The sequence below is a fragment of the Cupressus sempervirens genome, chromosome 9 (genome assembly GCF_028749045.1).
Source record: "Cupressus sempervirens isolate cs-2001-9-10 chromosome 9, ASM2874904v1, whole genome shotgun sequence".
In the NCBI taxonomy this organism is placed as follows: domain Eukaryota; kingdom Viridiplantae; phylum Streptophyta; class Pinopsida; order Cupressales; family Cupressaceae; genus Cupressus; species Cupressus sempervirens.
The window spans coordinates 372,864,911-372,888,263 of NC_143126.1; the positions used below are offsets into that span (position 1 = coordinate 372,864,911).

Consider the following 23,353-nt stretch of genomic DNA (forward strand, 5'->3'; position numbering starts at 1 on the left):
TTCAAGAAGACTCTCCTGCAAATGAACATCCAAATTTTCTTGCTGAAGTTTAGAAAACTAATCAATCATAACCTTTTTGATTTGGTCATCCTTATTCCAAATACCATCCTCAGTTTTAATGGTGTTGATTCTTAAGGCTACTTTGTGCTTGGAGGCAGTCATTAGAAAGAATTTGGTATTTTTATCACTAGCTTGAAGAAATAAGACCCTTGACCTTTGACTCCAATAGGTTTCCTCTTTGGAAATAACATTATGGGCTTTTGTATGAAATCTCCTTCCTCTATCTTTAGCTGCTCTATAAATCCAATTTTTTGGATAGCTTCTTGAACTAAAGACAGCTTTGAGAAAATCTCCTCCTTTTCTTTAAAAATGTCTCCAAAAACCATTTTATTCCAAATCTTGACTTTGGTTTTAACATTACTAGGTTTTTTAGCAGCTTTGAACATAGCAGTTCCTTCAACCTGTATATTCCACCATTCCCTTATTCTATCATCAAGATTTTTATGGAGCCACATTCTTTCAAACCTAAAAGGACAATTGACTTTACCCGAGACAGCCTCAACATAAAAGCACAAAGGTGAGTGATACAATCCCACACGAGGAAGCGACAACTTACAAGTGTAGCTCGACAATCAATCCAAAAAAATTAAAGCTCTATCAACTCTAACTTGTATTTGATCCTTTCCAACCCTTCTGTTAGACCAAGTAAACTGAGAACCAATAAGATCCACGTCTAGCAAAGCATTATTATTAATAAATTCTATCAAGTCAAGTCTGCTATCTAGATCCGGAGTCATCCATCTTGATTTTTCATTATCTTTGATAGATGTGTTAAAATCCCCCATAATCATCCATATGTCCATTAAATGCTGATCTCTAAATGTTTCAAAATTATTCCAAAAAGTTTTCCTACTCAATCTCGAATTGGGGACATAAATATTAGTCGCTATCCATTCAAATCTATCTCTAATGAAAATGAACCTAATAGCAAACAAATTATTATTATTAAAGAGAAGGTTACCTACCACATGATTTTCATTCCAAAAGATAGCAATATCACCAGAAGCTCCTTCAAAGTCACTGCCTTCCACTCCACCATTCTTAAAAATCTTAATTATCTCCACCTTTTCCTTTGACAATTTGTTTCTTTAATCATGACACTATCAAGTTTGTCGTCTTGGACCATGTTTCTTAAAATTTCTTGTTTATGAAGACTATTTAATCCTCTAATATTCCAAGAGATGATTTTCATAACTTTAGAGATTGGCAGACCTCCTAGATGGTTTTTTGTCTTCCATCCGCTATTTCCTGTTGGCATTCATGATCTCGTTGTTTTTTGCTTGACGGTCTTCCACGACCTGGTTTATTTAGACAACATCAGCTTTTCCAGCATCTGCTTTCACCTTTTGTCTCATGTTGGCACCTCCTTTAGATGTTCTAAAGCTTTCTTCATTGCTGGTCCCCTTCTTTCTTCTTAGAGAATGAGTGAATCCATTTGTTTAGTGTTTCTTCCTCAAGATCTAGAATCTCCTCTGACCAGACCACAATCTGTGATTCATTCATTTCTATCGTAGCTGGGATTTCCTCCCATTCTCACTAGGTGAGTTATAGGTTTCATGGCTTTGATGTTTACTCTTCTGTTGATTAACATTACCCTCAGGTTCATTAAGATCATCTATGTCTTTTAAATTAATATTGACCTCACTTTCCTCAATTACTATTTTTATGGGGTTGTTTTCCTTGATTTCCCCTTCTTCATGATGTTCTTCATCCTCTTGATTCACCTGTTCTGATGTTAGATCATTCTCTTGATTCCCCTGTTCTAATGTTAAATTTCTCCCTTGGATCAATTCTTCTTCTGTCGTTTTTTCCATCTCTTTCACATCTTCCTTAGATTGTTTTTTCTGCCATATTTTGTCCTGCTCCTTTCCCTTTGTTTTGAGTTTTTCCTTGCCACTATTTGAGGACACTATTTTACCCAACGTGTAGTGCCTCTCCCATTTGACTTTTGTAAGTCATCCGGATGGCCGCAACTTTGTTGATCTCTTCTTGAGAAGGGATCATGACTATGACCATGAGTGGTCTACACCGTTGAGGTGATTGGATTTATGTTTCTGTATCAGTTGCTTTGCTTATGCTTATGGCTGATTTATGAGATTATGATGTGATTTATGATTCACTGAGGTTTGTGCCAGTGGTTATCAGGATCGATGTGGTATCATGATGTTGTTCCGTGATTACTTTGAGATGTGTGCAGAGATTGCACTATGCACTATTACCATGCTACGTTGGACTAGGTTCTTGTAGTAGTGGTTAGTCATGTTTATAACTGTGTTCGCTTATGTGTTTTAAGTGCCTTTTCATGTTGTTTAAAAACCATTATTAAATGCTTAAATAATTAGAAATGGTCTGTCCATGTTGGATTCATTGGGTTTGTGTTGCGGATATTTACTTTGTTATATTTTGATTCGAGAGATACTTGTTACTCATCAAATGTTATACTTTGATTTCAGTATCATAGATGTTAGACTACTATGTTGTTTAGTTGATCATATTGCATGACGATGCCATTTTGAGATGACAATGTGTTTTATGATGATATCTGGTATTTGGACATATCTCTGATTATGTTAGGTGATGGATTTAATGCTATGGTTATTTACTTCATTCCTGCGTTGTTATGCTTTATGCAAGTGTGAGTGATGTAAATAGATTATTTTAATATAATTAAATAAATGGTTAAATTAGGTGATTTAATACATTTATTGCTTCGGCTATGTTATTATATGCAATTGCATTTGATTGTGTTGTGTAATGTGTAGGATTTATATCTCTAACAGTGGCACATGGAGTTAGTGATTCAAATATTCATATTTTACCAATGTCATTCTTGTTTGGTCAACGTATCTTTATTTTAATTGTTTAATTAAACTTTTTGGCGACTATTAAATCCGAACTCATTTGCATTATGTGATTAGCCCAATAAGCGTGTCTGTGCATTTAGAGGTTCGCATTGTCGCAAAAGTTGTTAAAGAAATTTTTGTGTTTTTGTGTTTTCGGGCTTTTAATTTATTTATTTTAATTTCTAGCAGCTTTGCCACAAATGAATTCCTATTTCTAGGAATAGCCTATTTTCATTTGGGTCGATTCGAGGTTTAACTAGGTTAGTCGGTTATTTGTCATAATCGATTATTCACTCAAAAAGTGAATAAGTATCCAAAAAGGAATTTAGTTCCTCACTTCTCACTTTTGAATTAGAAAGTTTGAGGGTAAAACCCAAAATCCTCTTCATGAGGATTTACTATTTTGTTCCTTGTGGGAGCTACGAGCATGGGATTGTCGCGAGGTTGGGCTTGTTGGATCCAACTTAAGGAGACCTTGGAATGTTGCGATTTTCAGCTACTTTGGCAGGCTTTTTATTTTATTGCTCAGATTTCCGTTTTGCCCTTTTGGCTGCAAGGTAGGGCTCTCCCATTTTATTGTTCTGGCTTTGTTTCTGCTTTTGTTTTTTGTAGTTGTTTGTTAGGAGACTGAGAACTAGTGTTCCCTTCTGTTTTTGTTTGTTGGTTCTGCCCGGTTGGTCGGGTATGAGCATTTCCCTGTTTTACAGAATGATGGTTTGGGGTTTTGCGTCGTTAAGCTGGCTGTTTTTGCATACGATGTCCGAACTCATTTTTGTATTTTTGGGGTTTTTGTACCCAAAGGCCAAATGGGATTTAATTTCGGAATTTTTCCAAAATTTGGGGTTTTTACCTCGTTTTGTGTGCCGCCCTGTTTTCTCAAACTTTCTTGGCATGAGATTGGTCGTGAATTTGGATCATCCATTTGGACGTCAATCAGACCTTTATTGCACTTTTATGTTTGCATTGGGATGCATGTTGCATCCGTACTCCCGACTTTGTGTTCGGTTGAGTGATTTTATACTTACTATTATGGTTTCTCTTGGACCTTTGTTCTTGTTTCGTGGACATTGGGATACGTGTAGAATCCATAGTCTTGGATTGAGGCCAGTTTAGTGATTTCGTGATGTATGGTTTTATTGTTTCTTGGGATTCGTGTAGTATCTGTCCTGCCAAGTTGTTTTCGATGGAGTGATATTTTGTTTGTGTTCTCATCCAGTCCTTGTGTTATGATCTTCGTGATGGTGGTGAGCCACACACGAGTACGTGTGCGTACATATCTATCGGGTGACCTATGAGGCCCACCCTTCCGTGGACTTGCCGGAAGTTATGATCATTGGGGTTTGGATGGGAGTATGCATGCCTACGGGTACTTGTCATAGGATGAGCATGGGTAGGGTAGGGTAGCATATGGAGGGGGCTTCTATCTCGCAGCTCGACGATCATGACACCGGAGGTTGGCAGAGGGAGCTTTAAGTAAGTGATAACTAAATTAAAATGTGTGAGTGTTAATAAAACTTAAGATAATGAAAAGTTCCACATTCGTGTGATGGTTCCAAGTGAGTCCTGTTGTCACCAAGAGCCTCACACCGCCCATGCCTGGGACCCCATTGTTAAAAGTTGCCTCCACCGTGGATTTCCCTGTTTGGCCGAGCGCAAGTCAACCTCACTCAAGAAATGGTCAAATGATTAATCCCTGACTGTCGTGAAAATGCGCTTTCCGCATCCCGTGGAGTGTTTTTATGTGATGGTGTGGAAATATTTCACGAACGACAAAATCCTTCATTCCAGGAAAACCCCGCTTCTTGCCTATTATGGAGCGCAAATTTGAGTTGATGGTGGAATGTTTCCCGCAGATAATTAATCCCTGACTACCATGAAAATGCACTTTTCGCATCCCGTGGAGTATTTTTATGCGATGGTGTGGAATGCTTTGAGAAAAAAAAATCCTCCATTCTAAGGAAAAGCCCGACCCGAAAAGCATGGAGCGCACAGTTTTAAATCAGTGAGAGAATTTGTTTCAAAAAAATAAAATCTTTCATTCCATGAAAACCCTGACCTCCTAAAACGTAGAGCGCAATTTTAAGATAGCGAAGGATGTTTTGCAAAGGAAAAATCCTCCATTCTGGGAAAAGTCTGATCTCGCGAATCATGGAGCACAGTTTTAGTTTGGCAGAGAAATATTATGAAAAAGGATTAAATCCTTCAATTTGTGAAAAACCCGCTCCAACAAGTTTGGGGCACTCTTTCTGGATACAGTTCTGATTTCAGCTATTGAGTTTTATGGACAAACAAATCAACAGGTGTACTTAAAGACCATCCTAAAGTATACCACAGCACCCTTACAAATACTCTTCCATCCTTGTCTATGTTAGTAATTCTTTATAAGGAACACATTTGTTCCTCTGTTAATCAATCAATCATCCGGAAATCCATTAATCTGCCAACTCTTCTTGAATCTTGTAACATGGTATCAGAGCTATTACTTAAATTTTTTCGAAAAAATTTATAATTTCTTCTTGAAATTATTTGTTTAAATTTTTTCAAAATTATTTCCGTTGAATTTCTCTAAAACCCGCTTAGGGTTTTCGGCCTAGAGAAATTCCTGAACTCGGGTCTGCCTGTGTTTGTTCAGCACACTCTAGCCCCATTCATCCATGCACATCGATCCTTGAAGAAAAATCTGCCATTTTTTATCAAGAAATCTGAAGTTTTTTCAAGCTTTTTTCAGCTAGGGCCGTTTTTTTTCGAAACCCTAATTTTTGGGGTCGAAAAAATATTTTGTTTGCAAATTCTTGGTGGTTTTTTCGAGAGCTCAACTAGGTTGTCGTCCGTTTTTTCTGGGTGCCTCGATTTTTGTGCCTCGATTTTCGAGCCAGCGGATCCAAAAAAAGACAGCAAATTCCTTCTGGGTTTTTCAAGCTCTCTTTTGAGTCATTCTCTGATTCTTCTGGGTCTTTCGTATTTTTGCCTCGAAGAATCAGAGAATGACTCAAAAGAGAGCTTGAAAAACCCAGAAGGAATCTGCTATCGTTTTTTGGATCCGCTGGCTTGAAAATCGAGGCACAAAAATCGAGGCACCCAGAAAAAACGGACGACAACCCAGTTGACTATTATAGAAAGTATAAGATATTATCTTAACGGATTTTGTGCCTCAATTTTCGAGCCAGCGGATCCAAAAAACGATAGCAGATTCCTTCTGGGTTTTTCAAGCTCTTTTGAGTCATTCTCTGATTCTTCTGGATCTCTTTTGAGTCATTCTCTAATTCTTCTGGGTCTTTCGTATTTTTGCCTCGAAGAATCAGAGAATGACTCAAAAGAGAGCTTGAAAAACCCAGAAGGAATCTGCTGTCGTTTTTTGGATCCGCTGGCTCGAAAATCGAGGCACCCAGAAAAAACGGATGACAACCCAGTTGACTATTATAGAAAGTATAAGAAGAGTTGGCAGATTAACGGATTTCCGGATGATTGATTGATTAACAGAGGAACAAATGTGTTCTTTTAGAAACAACGTAGACTGAAGACGGAATTAGAAAAAAACTAGAGACAGGATAGGAAACATTCCTATCTGGACTGAAGAAAAAAGAGACGGGATAGGAAACATTCCTATCTAGATTGAAAGACAGACTACAGACAAGTAGTTGACTATTATAGAAAGTATAAGATATTATCTTAATACCCTCCCTTAATGGTCAACGTATGGATGTCGGAACATTCTGTGATAATTGAGACCCTCCCTGGATCTACAGAATGTTGAAACCAAGAAGCTTTGCCAGAAGAGTGCTATGACTCAAAATAGGTTGCATTTACAAAACTTCGTTTTTGTGGAAAAAACGATAAAACCTAGAATCTCACACAACCTTGCGTATTACAGACAACTTGAAATGATTTTTGAGGAGAAAATCAACAAACCCAGAATCTCAAGCAACCTTGCGTATTACAGACAACTTGAAATGATTTTTGAGGAGAAAATCAACAAACCCAAAATCTCACGCAACCTTGCGTATTACAGACAACTTGAAATGATTTTTGAGGAGAAAATCAACAAACCCAAGAAAAACAAAAACAAATTCAGAAGGCAAAAAATGCAGCTTCGCCTTGATCAGGACCCGGAGAAGTCGGACGTTGCTTAACACCCAGAACAAGTTGAACGGTGTTTCGATATTCGAAGATTGCGATGATGCGCTACTTCCAGGTTCCATAATTGCGACTATTTAATTTGGAATTATGTTCGAGCAGAATATTTGTCAGAGATGCCATGGCACATTTTCCAATGAAAACTGTGAAAATCTGTGAAGGCACGTTCTTCGAGGCAAAAATACGAAAGACCCAGAAGAATCAGAGAATGACTCAAAAGAGAGCTTGAAAAACCCAGAAGGAATCTGCTGTCGTTTTTTGGATCCGCTGGCTCGAAAATCGAGGCACAAAAATCGAGGCACCCAGAAAAAACGGACGACAACCCAGTTGAGCTCTCGAAAAAACCACCAAGAATCTACAAACAAAATATTTTTTCGACCCCAAAAATTAGGGTTTCGAAAAAAAAACGGCCCTAGCTGAAAAAAGCTTGAAAAAACTTCAGATTTCTTGATAAAAAATGGCAGATTTTTCTTCAAGGATCGATGTGCATGGACGAATGGGGCTAGAGTGTGCTAAACAAACACAGGCAGACCCGAGTTCGGGAATTTCTCTAGGCCGAAAACCCTAAGCGGGTTTTAGAGAAATTCAACAGAAAAAATTTTGAAAAAATTTAAACAAATAATTTCAAGAAGAAATTATAAATTTTTTCGAAAAAATTTAAGTAATAGCTCTGATACCATGTTACAAGATTCAAGAAGAGTTGGCAGATTAACGGATTTCCGGATGATTGATTGATTAACAGAGGAACAAATGTGTTCCTTATAAAGAATTACAAGGACGTTGTTTCTAAAAGAAACAACGTAGACTGAAGACGGAATTAGAAACAAAACTAGAGACAGGATAGGAAACATTCCTATCTGGACTGAAGAAAAAAGAGACGGGATAGGAAACATTCCTATCTGGACTGAAGAAAAAAGAGACGGGATAGGAAACATTCCTATCTAGACTGAAAGACGGACTACAGACAAGTAGTTGACTATTATAGAAAGTATAAGATATTATCTTAATAGTCTAGAAGTAGTTTTGCCCGTATAACAAAGGCTCCAGATGATTTTTTTTTGGAATCAAGTTTTGTTGAAAGAGAAGAAAGTCGAATAGAAGAAATTATTAGTGCTCGTGCAAGGCAATTTAAGGCAACATACTTCGATTCAAATCCAAGGACTAGAGCTTCAAACAATTTTTGCCAGTTGATAAATCTTTGTAAGAAGTTAGATGGGTCTTGTGTGAATAGAGTAAATCAAAGGAGGACAAATAGAGTAAGGTTACCTATGAAAGTTAGTATAATTTCAATGGGAAAACTGAAGACAACGCATAATCTTGCAAGCTTTCAAAATCCTTCACTCATTGAAAAGCCCGCTCTTGTAAATGATTCAAGCACAGAATTTGTTAAAAAATCATGAAAAGCAGGAATATTGAAAATTTTGAGAAAAAATCCGAAAAGAATGAAATTCCTTGTGAAGAAAAAATTGGGTTCAGAGAAAAGGCGATAAAAACGATTTTCCTTCAAAAAAGTTTTTTTTTGGATTTACATTAAAAAATTAAATATTAGTTTTACTAATATTTAATTTGATTTTTTTTTGTTGAATAATAATCCAAAAAAATAAAAGTGGAGAAAAAGTTGCAAATAAATTTGATTTTTTTAATTTAAATATGGAAATTAATTAAATATTGATTTTTTAATTGATATTTAATTAATAAAAGTAAAAAAAAAAAATCAAAATGGAATAAGAAATACTTAGCTTCATCATGAAGTTAAGAGGATCAAAAATAGCAACTTTTTGAATCAAACAGCAAAAAAGCGACAAGTGGCACAAAAGATGGAAACCTTGATGGTCAAGCAAAGCAACTGCCTAATTTTAGTCTGCAGCTTTAAAGGCATCTTTTTGAAGAATGGTTTATGTAAGATACCCTCTCATTCATTTAGACTCACACAGAAATTTGAAGAGCAAATCGAGAATAGGAGTAAGATTCGAGGAGTTCAAGGAAGCGGATTTTTTGAGAAATTTTCTGAAATTGTTGAGGAGTTTTTTGGGAATTCATGACAAAAGATTTTGAATCCTATGAGAAAGGAATTTTCTTTGCAGTGAGTTGTGAAATTTCATCTTTTTTGCAAAAGTGTTAAAAAGTGAATCTTGAAAGGAGTATGGAAATTTTGGGGAAAATCCAAAAATCTTCGTCTTATGGACAAGTTGTATCCGTTGTTTTTAAATACTTTCCTTGCATAGTCTTATGTGTGTACGTTTTTTTTTTTTTTTTTTTTTTTTTTGCAGGAAAGGAGAATGGCAGAGCCCAGGGGAACAGGAGAAACGCGAGGACAACTGATAAAGAGTGAAAGGAGAGGATTCTATCCTGAATCCAAAATTGTGTCAGAGTGGGCAAAAATCGGAGATACAAGCCTTGGCAGCCTTGATTTGAAAGATTTTAACCGGAGAATGCTCAGATACAATGACTATCACTCGACACACCTGGCCACAAGAATTGTGAGAAGCGGAATTTTTGCTACAGCTGGTTTCCCTCCTTCTTTTCAGCATCCAGAGTTAATTGTGGAATGTACCGAGCACTACAGTCCTACAATAGTGGATTCCTTATGGCATTAATATAGAGTCCTTTCCATTGCCCTAACCCTAATTAGGGTTGATGTGGCACAATCTTGGCCATCGGTTATTGTGATCATCCGGGCCACCTATTGTAATTGAGGACCTATATAAAGGCCTCATTTGTCATTTGTAAAGGGGGAGACTTTTATGAGATTGTTGCTATGAGTTACTGAGATAATAAAGTTTTCATTGGAGTTTGGTGAATACTTGATGTGTCTTAGTGCTTGCTTGTTCTCCTAAATTTTTTCAATTAGATTAAGTTTAGCATAGTCAATGTGTGGTGATTACAATGGAGAATATGATGGTGTATTGATGAATTCCTTTGGTTCATACTTTTGACGTTTTAGTGATTCTAATTCGTTGTGTAAAGTTAGCCTGAACACCTTTCATGCATATGCTCAACTTCTATCATTTGTATACATTGTTCTTTATGATGGTGTATGCGGTGATATGAAAATCTTTGGCATAACCCTTGAAGATTGCACTAGTTCACGCTTAATTGTAGTATAACTTGGCGAAGCGGAATTCAATAAATTGAGGAATTTGTCCCTAGAATACTATTTGTTGTTATCACTACCCTTAGGATTAGAATAGAATTCCTAAACCCCATCTTATTTAATTTCTGCATATTTTGTGAAAATTCCAAAAAGCACTTCATTGCAAAACCTTAAGATAGCTCCCACATCCAGTATGGCTTGAAATGAATCTAAATAAACACGTAAGGCCCCTTGTGATCATCAGCAAATCACATCAACCACCGATCTTATCCACAGTCAAGACCTAGCATTAAAGGAACCTTGAAGTCATTGTATGATCTTCTAGCAATCTTAGCATACACAAGACTTTATTCAAGAGAGGATAAGATATTTCGGTATTTTGTTCTACTGTTTGGTGAGTCATAAAACACACATCAACAAGTCCCTTGAGAGTGTTGCCACACGTGATCCAACTCTCCATGATGTCAGCCCCTACTTAGTAGCCTTATGAGTGTCTGACCAGGACCCATACTACTTGCATTGTCTTAGATTCTTGGTTACAGTCATCATTACTGCCTAGCATGAGTGATAGCCATGGATGTTTGCTTTGTGTATGTTTGTGGTTGAATCATTATCTCCATCAGCACGGCACGAGTGGACCTACAGGTGCCACGTGGTTGGGAGGCGTAGCTACCCATACCATTGCTAGGGACCAATCTACAGAGACAGTCTTTTATCCTAGTGCAACCATTGTTGGATGTTTTCACTTGATGCTTCGGGTTCCGGAGTATGCTTTCTTGTGATTTATGTTTTCATTGGAATGCTTGGATATCATGTTTAGATGATGTTACGCATATGATAGATGATGTGGTTGATTTATTGGATTATCTAATGTTGTACTTTTAGCATGTTATATTTCCTTATGCTCATGTTGTAGCATGTTTAATAGTGACATCCCTATTACGATAGTACTGACGATCTGATCGATGGCTTGGGATGTTACACGCAGGAGATGGCTAGGATCCACGATGGTCTTATGATGCTATTGACGGTTGGGAGGAACCACGTACTTAGTTTGGTTGTTTAGTTATTATGATGTTATTTTTATACATTGCAATGTTACCTCTATACACTGTGATGTTGCTTTCAATATGTTAATTTACTGCTTTGGTTTAGATGGATAGATGTTTCTCTTTCTGGTTTCATGGCATCTTGTTGTTTATGCACTCGAATAATCGTTCCTCAATTTATGTGGCTCTTGTACTCCCCAGTGTGGAGGAAATTTATTTCCTATCTTTTTACCTTTATGTTTTCTGATTTGTTGATTTGTATCCTCGCACGAAATTGTGCTTTCTCGCGCAAGAATGCAATTGTTGGCGTGGTGTGCTAGGTATCTTCGCTCAACTTGGTGAATCCTCGCGCGAAACCCACACCAGTTTGGGTGTTTTGGTTGTTGGGCCAAGCATATCCTCGCGCGAGATGTTGTTTCCTCGCATGGCCTAGTGTACTTTCTTGCGCGAACAGGTGCTTCCTCATGCGAGACTATCAGTTGTTATTCTCTCGCGTAAAAAACAAGGGGCCTCTCCACTGTTCTTCGAGGAATGCAACTTGGACTTTTGAGTACTCTTTTGGATTTCTTGTGGTTTCATGATTCGACAGATCAGAGATTTTGTGTTTTGATGTCGTCTTTGATTTTCATTCTTGAGTTTGTGTGTGTCAGTTCGATAGTGGCATTCGGAGATTCGTTGGTTGTTGGGATTATGAATAAGTCTTCCGTTTCAATCTTTGTAATCCCTATATGATGTTGTCATGTGCATTTGTACTTGTAAAAAAAAAAATCTTAGCTTGAATTGAATCCTTGTTCCAAGGATCTCCGAGCAAGGCATTACACAACGACCTAAGTTTTTGCAATAAAAACAAGAAAACAAGATGGTTTCATAATCCATTTCTTGTGCCCATTTCCCAAATTTTGAGTGAAAGAAAATAACTTGAGGCAGTTCTAAGTCTTCTTCAACGTTAACACATATTCTAGCATAAACTCTTCTAGATCTAGAGGTCGTCATCGGGTCAATAGATAAAAGTTCCCCAAATGAGCTAGCTGCCCCTTTAAAGATTAACTCGTTCCAATATTCTAATGGGAAACCTAGGAGTCTAACCCATACAGGAATAGAAGAAAATAAGGATTCATTCATATCCATGTTAGCAGACCATTTAGCTAAAGCAAGAGACACTTTTCCCATCATCCAAGGTCCCCCCGCACAAAACATTTGATAAATCTTCCTCATTTGTAAACTCAAAGGAGAAGAAACCCTTGGTCATAGCCGCTATCTCAACTTGACCTTTTAGAGACCACTTTCTCTTAGTAAAGTTTCTCACCACATCAACATTAGGTCTAGTCCAGCAAACTTACCCACTAGGGTTAGTACCATAATTTTAACAGAATGATCCATCAATGAATCAGGAATGTTAATAGCATAGATGCTTTTAGAAGAGTCAGAGATACTGTTAACCTTAGGAAAGGCTGATTTACCTGAAGGTTTAACCCCAAACAATGAGCTCCACTTGGTACCACCTGGGTTAATCTTTGGACTTTCTAACAGCACATTCTTCGCAAAACTTTTCAACCCTAAGGAGTTAGCCATTATATTCCCTATTGAAACCCCCATGTGTCCCTGCCATTTGGAGTTGTTGCTAATCACGTGCCCCATGGACCCCAAAAGGCTGCTAGAATCCCTCTGACACAAGCTTCGATATTTACCATCGATTCCATTTGCCACAGGGCCTGCATCTAGGCTAGGATCGAATCCAGCCCCATGCCCACAAAAACCAGAACCTGGAAAAACTCCTCTTCCTCACCCTGCTCCTCTCCCACTCATTTCGCCAACAATTCAAATTGTGATATCAAAATATGCAAGTTACAAACATTGAATTAATGGAAATTGTACAAATCATATTTCCAATTTACATTGTGTTGTCCCATCTTCTACATATAAATTGTAGTTCTTACATCTATCAATTCATGTCCATATTAATACTAGTCCTCTATTTGTCTGTATCTCTATCTCTTTATATCTGTATCTCATTAAGTGCTAACATTTTCTTTGTAGCTTAGCTCCTTATTATCTTTCATCCAAATGACTAAAACAAACAAAACTCATTCTTGGAAAAATGGTTGGGATTCATTCTTAAGACACTTGCCTAAGATTCATTGTCTAGTCTTGTTATATATTGTTTTGTTATGTTACCAATTTGCAAATAACTCACCATTTGTTCAACCACATCTTTCTCCCTTAAAGGTTGAGTTGTCATTCTTCTTTGACTTACATTTCAACCTTACACAAATCATTTTCCAACTAGACTTTGGTAAAATCCATGCCTCGGTAACCCATTATCATTATGTTCCAAATGTGTTTAGACATGCACTCACAAAATTTCCTATGCAACTATTCACCTTGTCTTCTCCAAATTTCTAGTTAGCATTTAACTTCCTTAACAACCATGCTTCTTGAGGAGTGAGGTCGCTCAAACCTTATATTGATGCTTCATTAACCTCAATCACCCAATATAGAAGCCCTTTTTCAGGATTATATGGGTACGCCGTTTTGTGAATTTAGAAAAAAGTAGTGACTTTTTAAGAAAATAAATTATAAAAACTCCTGAAAGGTCAAACTGGGGAGGAATGTCATTGCCTTTGCATATTTTCCAATTAGCATTCTTTAGAAATGATTTTGCACAACACTTTTGTTGGTGCTTGATTGAGTAATGATTGATGTTCCACAACGGTATAAGTATGTTTATATCTATTAGAATATTATAATGTTTCTTTACTGATCATCTTAGTTAGTCCTTAGTTTATTAGGTAGTTTTTATTTTTATCTTTAGTTTGCAATTGTTTCATAATAGAAACATCCTTTGTGTACATCTTAGAATCTATATAAAGAGCTTTTATCTCCTCTATTTAATACAACATTGATTTACCATAGCATGTTATCAAAGCGAGTCCATGAGATTTCATAAAATTTGGAGAGTTTCTTAAGAAATAATCGAACCTCTTCTAAATCTGGATTTTTTTTCCAGAAATTTTATTTTTGAACTTTTAAATAAATATCATTGGAGGAATTTTATGAAAATTTTGTATTTAAAGATTTTTGCTAAAAATTGCAACCCTGGTCAAGGGTGTTGATTGAGCAATTGTTTTGCTTGAGAAAATATCTGATTTTTGAGGGCTACATATTCTTGTATGGTTCTTGCATGTATTTTTTGTGAGTTTCTTGTTCCTTGCATATGCTGCTTACCACAAAAAGTCTCATGATTTTTCTTCATGGAAGTTCCTCAAATGGGCTTTCATAATTTTTGCCCTGTAAAATTCCAAAAGGGTTTTCATAAATTTTCCCTTGAAAAAAATTTGATGTGTTTTCATAATGTTTTCCCTTATAAAAAATTGATGGGTTCACATAATTTTTTTCCTTTAAAAAATTTTGATGGGTTTTCATAAACTTTTTCCCTTTAAAAAAAATTCTAGTGGGTTTTAATAACTTTGTCCCTTGAAAAAAAAATTGGGTTTAAAAATTTTCCTCAAAAATTAACTGTTTGTCAAGGAGGGCTCTCTGTTTTCTAGAAAAGTTTTACTGTTTTTCCCTTAAAATCAATGTTTCGTATGATGATCGATGTCTCGGATTTTATGCCAGCTATCTACTTGGTATTTCAATTTTATCCTCAAAAGTAGTTTCAGGATTCTGTAGTTACAAAGTTGCATGGGATTCCCTTGTGGGTTTTTACCTTTTTCAGAAATTAACAATGGTGTAATCTTGGGTTTGGTGTTTTCTCTCAGAACTCTTGATTTTTTGCAATAGGTTGTGTGGCATCATGCTCTTCGGCAAAAATTTGGAGGGTTTGCCAAGTTTTCCTCAAAATCATAGCAATTATTCTTGGTGTGAATCTCTGGCTACATGGAGGGACAGCTCTATTATCCAACATCTGGTTGGAAGTTTTGTGATAATGTTTGGTCAGAGGTTTTGCAAATTCTGAAGGGCTAGTGGCAGAGTAAGTGGTAAGCTCTTGTCTCTTGTTGCGGAGCATTCTGAAGAAGGAAGCAGCCTTCTCTATATTTCGCAGTGGTCATTAACATTTCGCAAATCTAACAAAAGTTTCAGCAATAGCAAACGTTATGAAGAATTTATGACCACAAGACATATATAGTCTTATGTAGGATAGTTGGACAATGAACACTAAGGGGGGGTATTAGAGTAGTGCAATGACCACTTAGATAGTCTTTAGTTTATTAGGTAGCTTGTATTTTCATCTTTAGTTCATGATTGATTCATAATAGAAACATCATCTTTGTAAATCTATATACGGGGCTTTCAATTTGTTTATTACAAAATTGATTTACCGTAACAAGATCATCTCAAGGTCTCAAGTACTTGATGGGAGAGTCCCGTCCTTCAAGGTCTAACAGCCTAAAATTATTTTTTAATTTGAAAATATTAAAAAATTTAAAAGCTAGGTTTTAAACAAAATAAAAGATGAAACCCTCTAAATTGAAAAAACAATGTTAAAGAGGGAAAGGACTGTGATTGCCTCCTCCATATTTTTCAACTAGCATTTGCCTTCCTTCCCAACCATGCTACTTGGGGAGTAATGTTGCTGAACACTTATTGTTGGTGCCTTGTTGAGTAACAATTTGAAACATCAAGAGTCTTTGTGATGTCCAAAATATCTTATGGACTTAAGCACTTGGTAGGGATATACCATTTTTAGGAATAAGCAACTTTATTTAATACATAAAAATATATAAAATTAACTTTTGAGCAAACTAAAAGAATAAAAAGAAAGTTAAAAACTAAAAAGCCTTAAAAAGTCAAAACTTGGAGGATTGTCTTTACAAATTCAGAAAATTATATTTATTGTTTAAATGTTCAGCTTCTTTTAGTTTATTGAAGCTATTTTAATAAAACTCCCCATCATCCTGAAAATTAATCATTTATTTTTCTATCCCTAAAACCTCACACCGCATCTCAAGAACTTGGAGTAACACTACTAAATACAATATTGTATTCCCTATTTTTTCCCAATAGCATATGTCCATGTTCAGATTTTTCAACATGCATGTCATCATCTCCATTTTGTTACGAGTGTAGGGGAGAGGACCCAATACTTGAACACCCTAACTTCGCACTTATCAAAACCCTGCATAAAAATTTCAAATCACTCCCAGTTTTTTACAGCGGGTTACTTGGCAAGTCGTCTACTGATAACTAAGGTTTCAAGTCCACGTCACCCATCATGATGCCACATCAGCATACTTTTTGCCAAGTTGTCTAAAACAGCCCCAAAAAAAGTGAGACCAATGGTCGTGCATTAAGGGTACCCATAGTTGAACAGCTGATGTGGCATCACATCATTAGTTAATTTTTATAACTCAAAGTACATTTTATTCAATTTTGGGCAGTTAGCATCACAAGCATTGGTACAATGTTCTCAAAAAAATTGGACATTAAGTCAATAAGTATAGGTATTAAGTGAACAATATTTATCACAACTATTGGAACGCATTCAAGTATTGGGTCCTCTCCCCTAAACATCAATTAATTGTCAATGCATACCTTGTTGAGAACAAAAGTTTCCAATCATTTGATATCTACCCTCCCTTGATTTGAAAAGAGGATATTTGTAGATTACTGATGATTTCGGAAGTATCAAGCTTATGCTTTAATAAAAACACCCATATTTGTGGAGAGCAATCATCAATGAACAACAAAAAGTATCAGAATCTAAACAACTTGCTATGACTTAGATCATGAATAGACACTTGATGACACTTGTCATAATCAAACTTCAAGTAATGTTTCTTACCAACAACACAAATGGAACAAATAATTTAGGTATTCTTAATAGCTTGTACCCCACAAACCATCTATTGCTTATTCAATGCCATTAGTTAAAATATCCAAACTATTGGTGCCAAAGTGATCTCTAATCTTCAAAAGAAACAAGAAAAACAGGGCAGCTTAGTAGTACACATCAAAGACAAACATACCTTGTTTCTCAAAACCTTTAACTACAACTCTATTGGGGTTAGACTTGTCATTGACCAGTAAAAGTTTGAAGCTATCAATCATGTTAAATTCAATTTCCCCATTACTCACAAGCATATGACTCATTGACAATAAATTATTCATCTCAAAAACAAACAAGACACCCAAGACTTGCCATATTTTCTTGTGGATAAAAGGAACAATGCCTTTGCATTTGATTTGCAAAGCATAGCTTTTCTCAAGGTTGATCACCCCTAGATGTTATTTGACCAATGAGACTAGATCTTTCCTCCTCAAAAAGATTGGCCTTGCTGCACCTAGATCTTTGGAGATTTTCTCTAGTTTTTTGGATGATGCAGTTGTACTAGTAGTCTTTACAATTGTGGGATTCGCCCCAATTTGTTAATTGCAATTTTTTGTCTTTCTCATTCGTTGGAGGGATTTTTGCATTCTTTGTTTGGAAGAGAGAGCTTTCTTTTCTGCATCATCATTACTGCTCATTATAATACTTCTTCCTACACCTCTAGTGCTTCGTTTTTTGTCTTTGAGTTGCATTTAAAAGTATTCAGCTTTTCATCATTCTACATTTATGTGTAGCTTCTCCGTGAAATATTGGTTTTGTACCCAATCTTCTATTTTTTTACAAGACTCTTGGGCATCTTGCATGTTTTGAACATGTCTAGACACATTGTCCTTGACTAACAATGAATTGAACCTTTTAGTTATATTACACCCACTTCTGTTCTATACAACTCATGTTGATAGGCTTTTTGATCTTGAAGCATCTTCCACGCTATGAAGCATGACACATTCAACAATTGCTTTTTTATAAGTATTATTTGCCTACTACCCATTTCCCTCACCTATTTGGTCTTACTCAAATATTGCCTCTAGAAAAAATAGAAATATGGAAAAGATTTCAACTGGGAAGAATAAGATGAGCAATGTAAATGTGGGTACTTTCTTGGAAAAGTCTTATTGGAAGACTAAGTATTTTACAAGGTAATTGCTTCCTATAACTTATAAAATACTTTGAAATAAATGCACTTTATGTTACCAAGAGATTTAACACCACCTACGTTTATAACAGACCAAGAGACTTCATTAGTTATGTCAAAAACATATAATGATTAGACCATTCTAGAAAGCATCCTACATGCCGGCCCATTAGAAAATGGATTATGTTTTTCAAATCCTCGATAAGGGAAATCCCTTCTTGTTGTCTTGAGCATCTTACATGTCAACTATTTTTAAATGATTTGTGTCATTTTAAGCTTCCCAAATATTTCCTTAGTGGAAAGTAGACAAGACATTCTTGTCAGCATGCTCCTGAATATTTGTATTTGCAAGAATAATTTTTGAAACATTATATGGTTTCAATGCACCATCATCTTTGATCATATCAGCATGCAATCTTGACAGCACAAAGCTTCTCTGCAAGAATCAGAACTCGAAAACATAGCAGTAGAAGCCATCAAGAACAAACAATCTGTTGTTCGTTTTCCCATAATATCCTCCTCCTAATGGAGTGAGGCCAATATGTAAACAGATATTTGTTTCAATGCAACAAGCGAAGGATAAAGATACCTGCTCAGGTGGTTGCAAAAGGAGAGGGCAAGCAAATATATATTTCAGCAGTTGCTACAGCCAATCAGGAGCAATAGACCTTTCCTCCATTTATAAAGGCCTTCATTGCCAGGCAAACTAGTGCCAACTATGTTTGGCATGAAATAAAAATAACCAGTTTTTCTTTATTTGCACCTTATGTTTGCAATCTTTCTATGCACTATATTCAACATGACATAACAAAAAAAAATTCTGTATTTTTACAAACAATTCAGCATTTTTTTGTTAGGTCTTTCCCGTTTTATACCCAAACAACTAAATTATGTTTATCATTTAAGTTTACATGTCAGTGCCACGTAAATAGAATGCTACTATGGCTGCAGTTGATTGATCTGCAACACTAGTTGAGCTCACAAACATATCTACTTGGTCGCACCATTCTGTATTTTCTGCAGTTCTAATAGATCATAGCAGAAAAGAAAAATAATATTGCATTTAACTCTGTATCTCAAAAAAAATATGTAAAAAGCAGTCTATTAGCTGGTTAAGCAAAGTACTATTTATACCAGTCGAAAGTAAGTTGTAACACATAATAAATAATAATAATTAGATTTTCGATTGTTACTTTCCCTGGACAAGTTGGGACTCCAGACTATAACCTCCTATTGCATACTGGGTTGCTCTACCACTGAGGTACCAATATGTCTTTGTTTTGGGCATGTTTCCAAATTACAGTTCAAATGTAGCTAATTTTCTTCAGCACGTCCCCTAAAGACAAACTTCAATGCAAGGTAATCATGTGAATCTTTACCATACGATTTTACATTAGATTAGTTAGGACCCAGGCCCAGGCGCAGTTGCTCCACCACTCAGCTCCTGGCCATCCTACAAGTTGTTTCTAGTGCCATCTTCTCGAAATTCGTGTATTGCTCGTTCTAACAAATTCGAAAGTTTTGTGGCTAATCTCTCTGAAGCAATGCATGTGTCGCTCATTTCCATCTAAACAATAGATGGCCATTTTAATGTCCGACTTAAGTTGCACAAGGGAGACCACCAGAATCCAACTAAAGAGTTGGGTGTAAAGGATTTAGGGTTCATGGTTTGCACTAGCATTTTATTGCAGTCAATACACCTCCTAGTTAAGAAACACTAGATTTTAATATAAATAAATTCAAAAGAAAAAAAAACCTAAAATTCATGTTCAGTGGATGAACTGTATACAAGTCAGTGAAAAAGTATAGAACGATCGTGAGTGCTGATTAATAATACCTTTTCGCGATCGACGAGAGGAGGAGGAGGGCGAAGAGGGCCTCGAGACTGCATAGGTGGCGGAGGAGGAAGAGCCCCGACTCGCGCACCTCTGTTCAGCATATCCGCCATTGATTTTCTTCTGAACTCGCGCACTCTTCTCTGTTCTCGCTGTATATTAATCCTTTCAGATCCTCTAAGATTTATATTCTTTCTGTTATTATTATCGGGATTTCACTTCAATGCTCTCTTTTATTTGGCAAGTTTCCTTGAATACGCGAGAAACTTTTTTATACCCGCGTTCATTTCTTCCATGGTTTAATGTTTGATTTAAGCATTCTTACCGAGGGTAAGAAATTTGGACTTCAATGCAAATCTTTATATCACGATTCAATTGTTAGGTAGTTTGAATTTGAGATTAAGAACATTAATCAGTTTGAAATCCATCTAGTGTGCAAATTAATAAAAAGAGACTATTCACTAGCACTTGCATTTGCAAGAGGTTCAAGGGGTAAGTCAATAGATAGAGTATTTTATGAATATTATCATTGTCTAAAATTGCATAGAACACTAAAAGGTTCAACATATTTTTCTTATAATTTTTGGGATTTTTGGTCATGAAACAAAAATGGTCAGGGTGGTCTAAAAGTGCTTCACAACAAAGGTATTTCTCAACTCCTCAAGTATCTCTACCTATGAGATTTTCAAAACACATATATTTTCAACTTCTCAAGTTATCATTTTCACAAACTGTGTATCAAGTTGATTTGATTAACCTTTACATTTTAGGTGAGTTTTTAACATGTTTTTGAAGTGGTTCAATGCTCATTATAATTTTCTTCATTAAGTTATGGATGTGATTGTGTAAAATGAATTTATTAGAGATATTTTCCATTTTAATAATATTGATTAACTTATGGATATGATTGTGTAAAATAATTTTATTAACAATATTTGAAAATATATTTCATGATTCATCATTAGTGGGAAAACTTTCGAAGTTTAGGGTTACTTTTTAACTTTTTCATCCTATGATGAATTACCAAGTGTGATTCCAAATCATTGATTATAATAAAAACAATAGAAGATAAACAAGTAAATGGTGTACTAATGACTTGCATAATGTTTTTTTCTCTATGGCCTCAAAGGCCTTCAATTAAGCTTGTTGGCATGTTGAGACAGGCTCATGATGGGGCAACACGAAAAATACATCATCTATCCTGACACAGAAAGTGACATGGGAGACGAAAATAACATGTTACCCGTACTGAAATATACATGCACAGCATCTATGTTATACATCAATATGTCTTAACGAAGGAAGTGAAAGGTAGCGAAGATTGTCGTGGGTTCTGCGACAAACTTTTTAAGTGTGTTTATAATTCTCCTGCCTGGTCACCTCATGGGAAGCTTTTTAAACTTCACTTGCCATTTTGTAAGAAATGTATTAAAGTTTTGTAATAATAATTAAATGTTTTTTTTTTTCAAATTTTTATTATAATTTATGTTAATAATTATTTTATTATAATAATGTGTTATTTAAATCTTTAAAATATATATATAAATAAAAGGTTAAACCAATAATATTAATTATTATCATATATGAAAGTGAATTACATAAAAAAATTAATTATAAATTGATAGTTTTTGTAATGAGTTTGATTTAATTTTATTTATTAAGTTTAATTTTACTTTTAACTTTTAATATAAATGTTAAAACTTTAGCTTTAACACTTTTCATATAATTGATAGTAAGTTCTATAATCATTAAAAAAAAAAAAAAATTAAAGTAAATAATAATTAATAATAATTAAATAATTTATACATAAAATAGAATCATCATTGAAAAATTAAAGAATAGCTAATATGTTTTTAGATTTATTTAAGATATCTATAATAATCGTATAGTCATTGGCTTCAAGAAATTATTTATGATTTGATATAAATGAGTACTTTTCCATTTATACTTACAACCAGATATATTTGTTCACAAGACTTATTCATCATTGTCGCTATCTCAAATCATATATTTAATAGCAGAACCTCCCTCTCTCTTTAGGTAAAAGAGGTATGTCCATCTTGATAAGTTTCTATTATAAATATGAAGTTTTGGCATATTGATTAAGGTTATAGGGTTTAGGGACTAGTGTAGGGTTTAGATTTTATGGTTATAGGGTTTTGGGTTTTAGGCTTAAAATTTAGGCTTTAATGGGAAGAGAAATGGGGAGAGGGAGAACAAAAAGAGAATGAAAAGAGGGAGAAAGTGGGAGAGAGAGAGAGAGAGAGAGAGAGAGAGAGAGAGAGAGAGAGAGAGAGAGAGAGAGAGATGGGAAGACATGGAAAGAGTGAGAGAGATGGGGAACAAGAGAGGGGGAAGGATAGGAGGAAACATGGAGGGAGGAGAGAGGTAAAAATAGAGAGGGGGAAAGAGATGAAGGAAATAGAGAAAGCAAGAAAGAGAGAGGGGGAAAGGTTGAGAGGAGAAACAAAGAGGGGGATGGGAGATAGAGGGGGTTATGTATAAGAAGGGAAAAGAGAAAGAAAGAAGGGGAAGGGATATGTCAAAGAGCGGAAGAGGTGGGGGGAGAGGGTGGAGTTAAGAGGAGGGAAGGGAGATTCCCCTCTCTCTCTCTCTCTCTCTCTCTCTCTCTCTCTCTCTCTCTCTCTCTCTCTCTCTCTCTCTCTTTCTCTCTCTCTCTCCCAAATCCTACAAGGCTAATCCCTTAATCTTAAATCCTTTCTCCCTTTCCCTTCCCCCTCTCTCGCCCACCTTTGTCCCTCTCCCCACAAAAAATAAAATTAGAAATATACTTTTTTTAAGTTGCACATTTATTACCTAAAGAGTGAGTTTGTAGTGTGAAACTTATCTATTTCTTGTCTTCCCCTTCTTGCTTACTACTATACCTTTCCACCCACCCCCCCCCCCCACAACTCTTCATTAATCTCTCGTTTTCTCTTATTTTCTTGATTATTATGTCACTTTCTATTAGTTTTATCCCCCCTCTCTATCTCTCCCTCTCTCACCCATGTCTCCCCCTCCACCTCTCTGATGATAACTAATTAACCACTTCTCTCTATCCTCCTCCATACATCTCACCCTTTTCCTTCCTTGTCTACCTCTCACATAGCTCTATCCCCTTATAGGCTTCTTGTCTCTTTATCAACCCCTCATCTAGTTATATCCCTTCATCTAAACTTACCTCTCCCTCAACCTACCCTTCTCCTCCTCTACTCTCTCATTACCTACATATCTCCCTCTCCCACTCTACATAGGATTTAGGATTATGGTTGATGGTGTAAGGTTTAAGTACACAACGTTAAGGCTCTCTCTCTCTCTCTCTCTCTCTCTCTCTCTCTCTCTCTCTCTCTCTCTCTCTCTCTCTCTCTCTACA

The 23,353-nt window shown here is 35.8% G+C and overlaps 1 protein-coding gene across 1 annotated transcript in view; it reads right to left on the minus strand.

Moving 5' to 3' along the window:
- The window catches only part of SAP18 (SIN3 associated polypeptide P18), a 62,435-nt gene extending 42,297 nt beyond the window's left edge, over positions 1-20,138 (minus strand). Inside the window, exon 1 of the mRNA XM_089800173.1 lies at positions 19,983-20,138. Coding sequence (XP_089656299.1) covers positions 19,983-20,093 — 111 coding nt within the window. The 5' untranslated portion in view covers positions 20,094-20,138. The remainder of the gene's footprint in view (positions 1-19,982) is intronic.
- Positions 20,139-23,353: the final 3,215 nt, after the last annotated feature.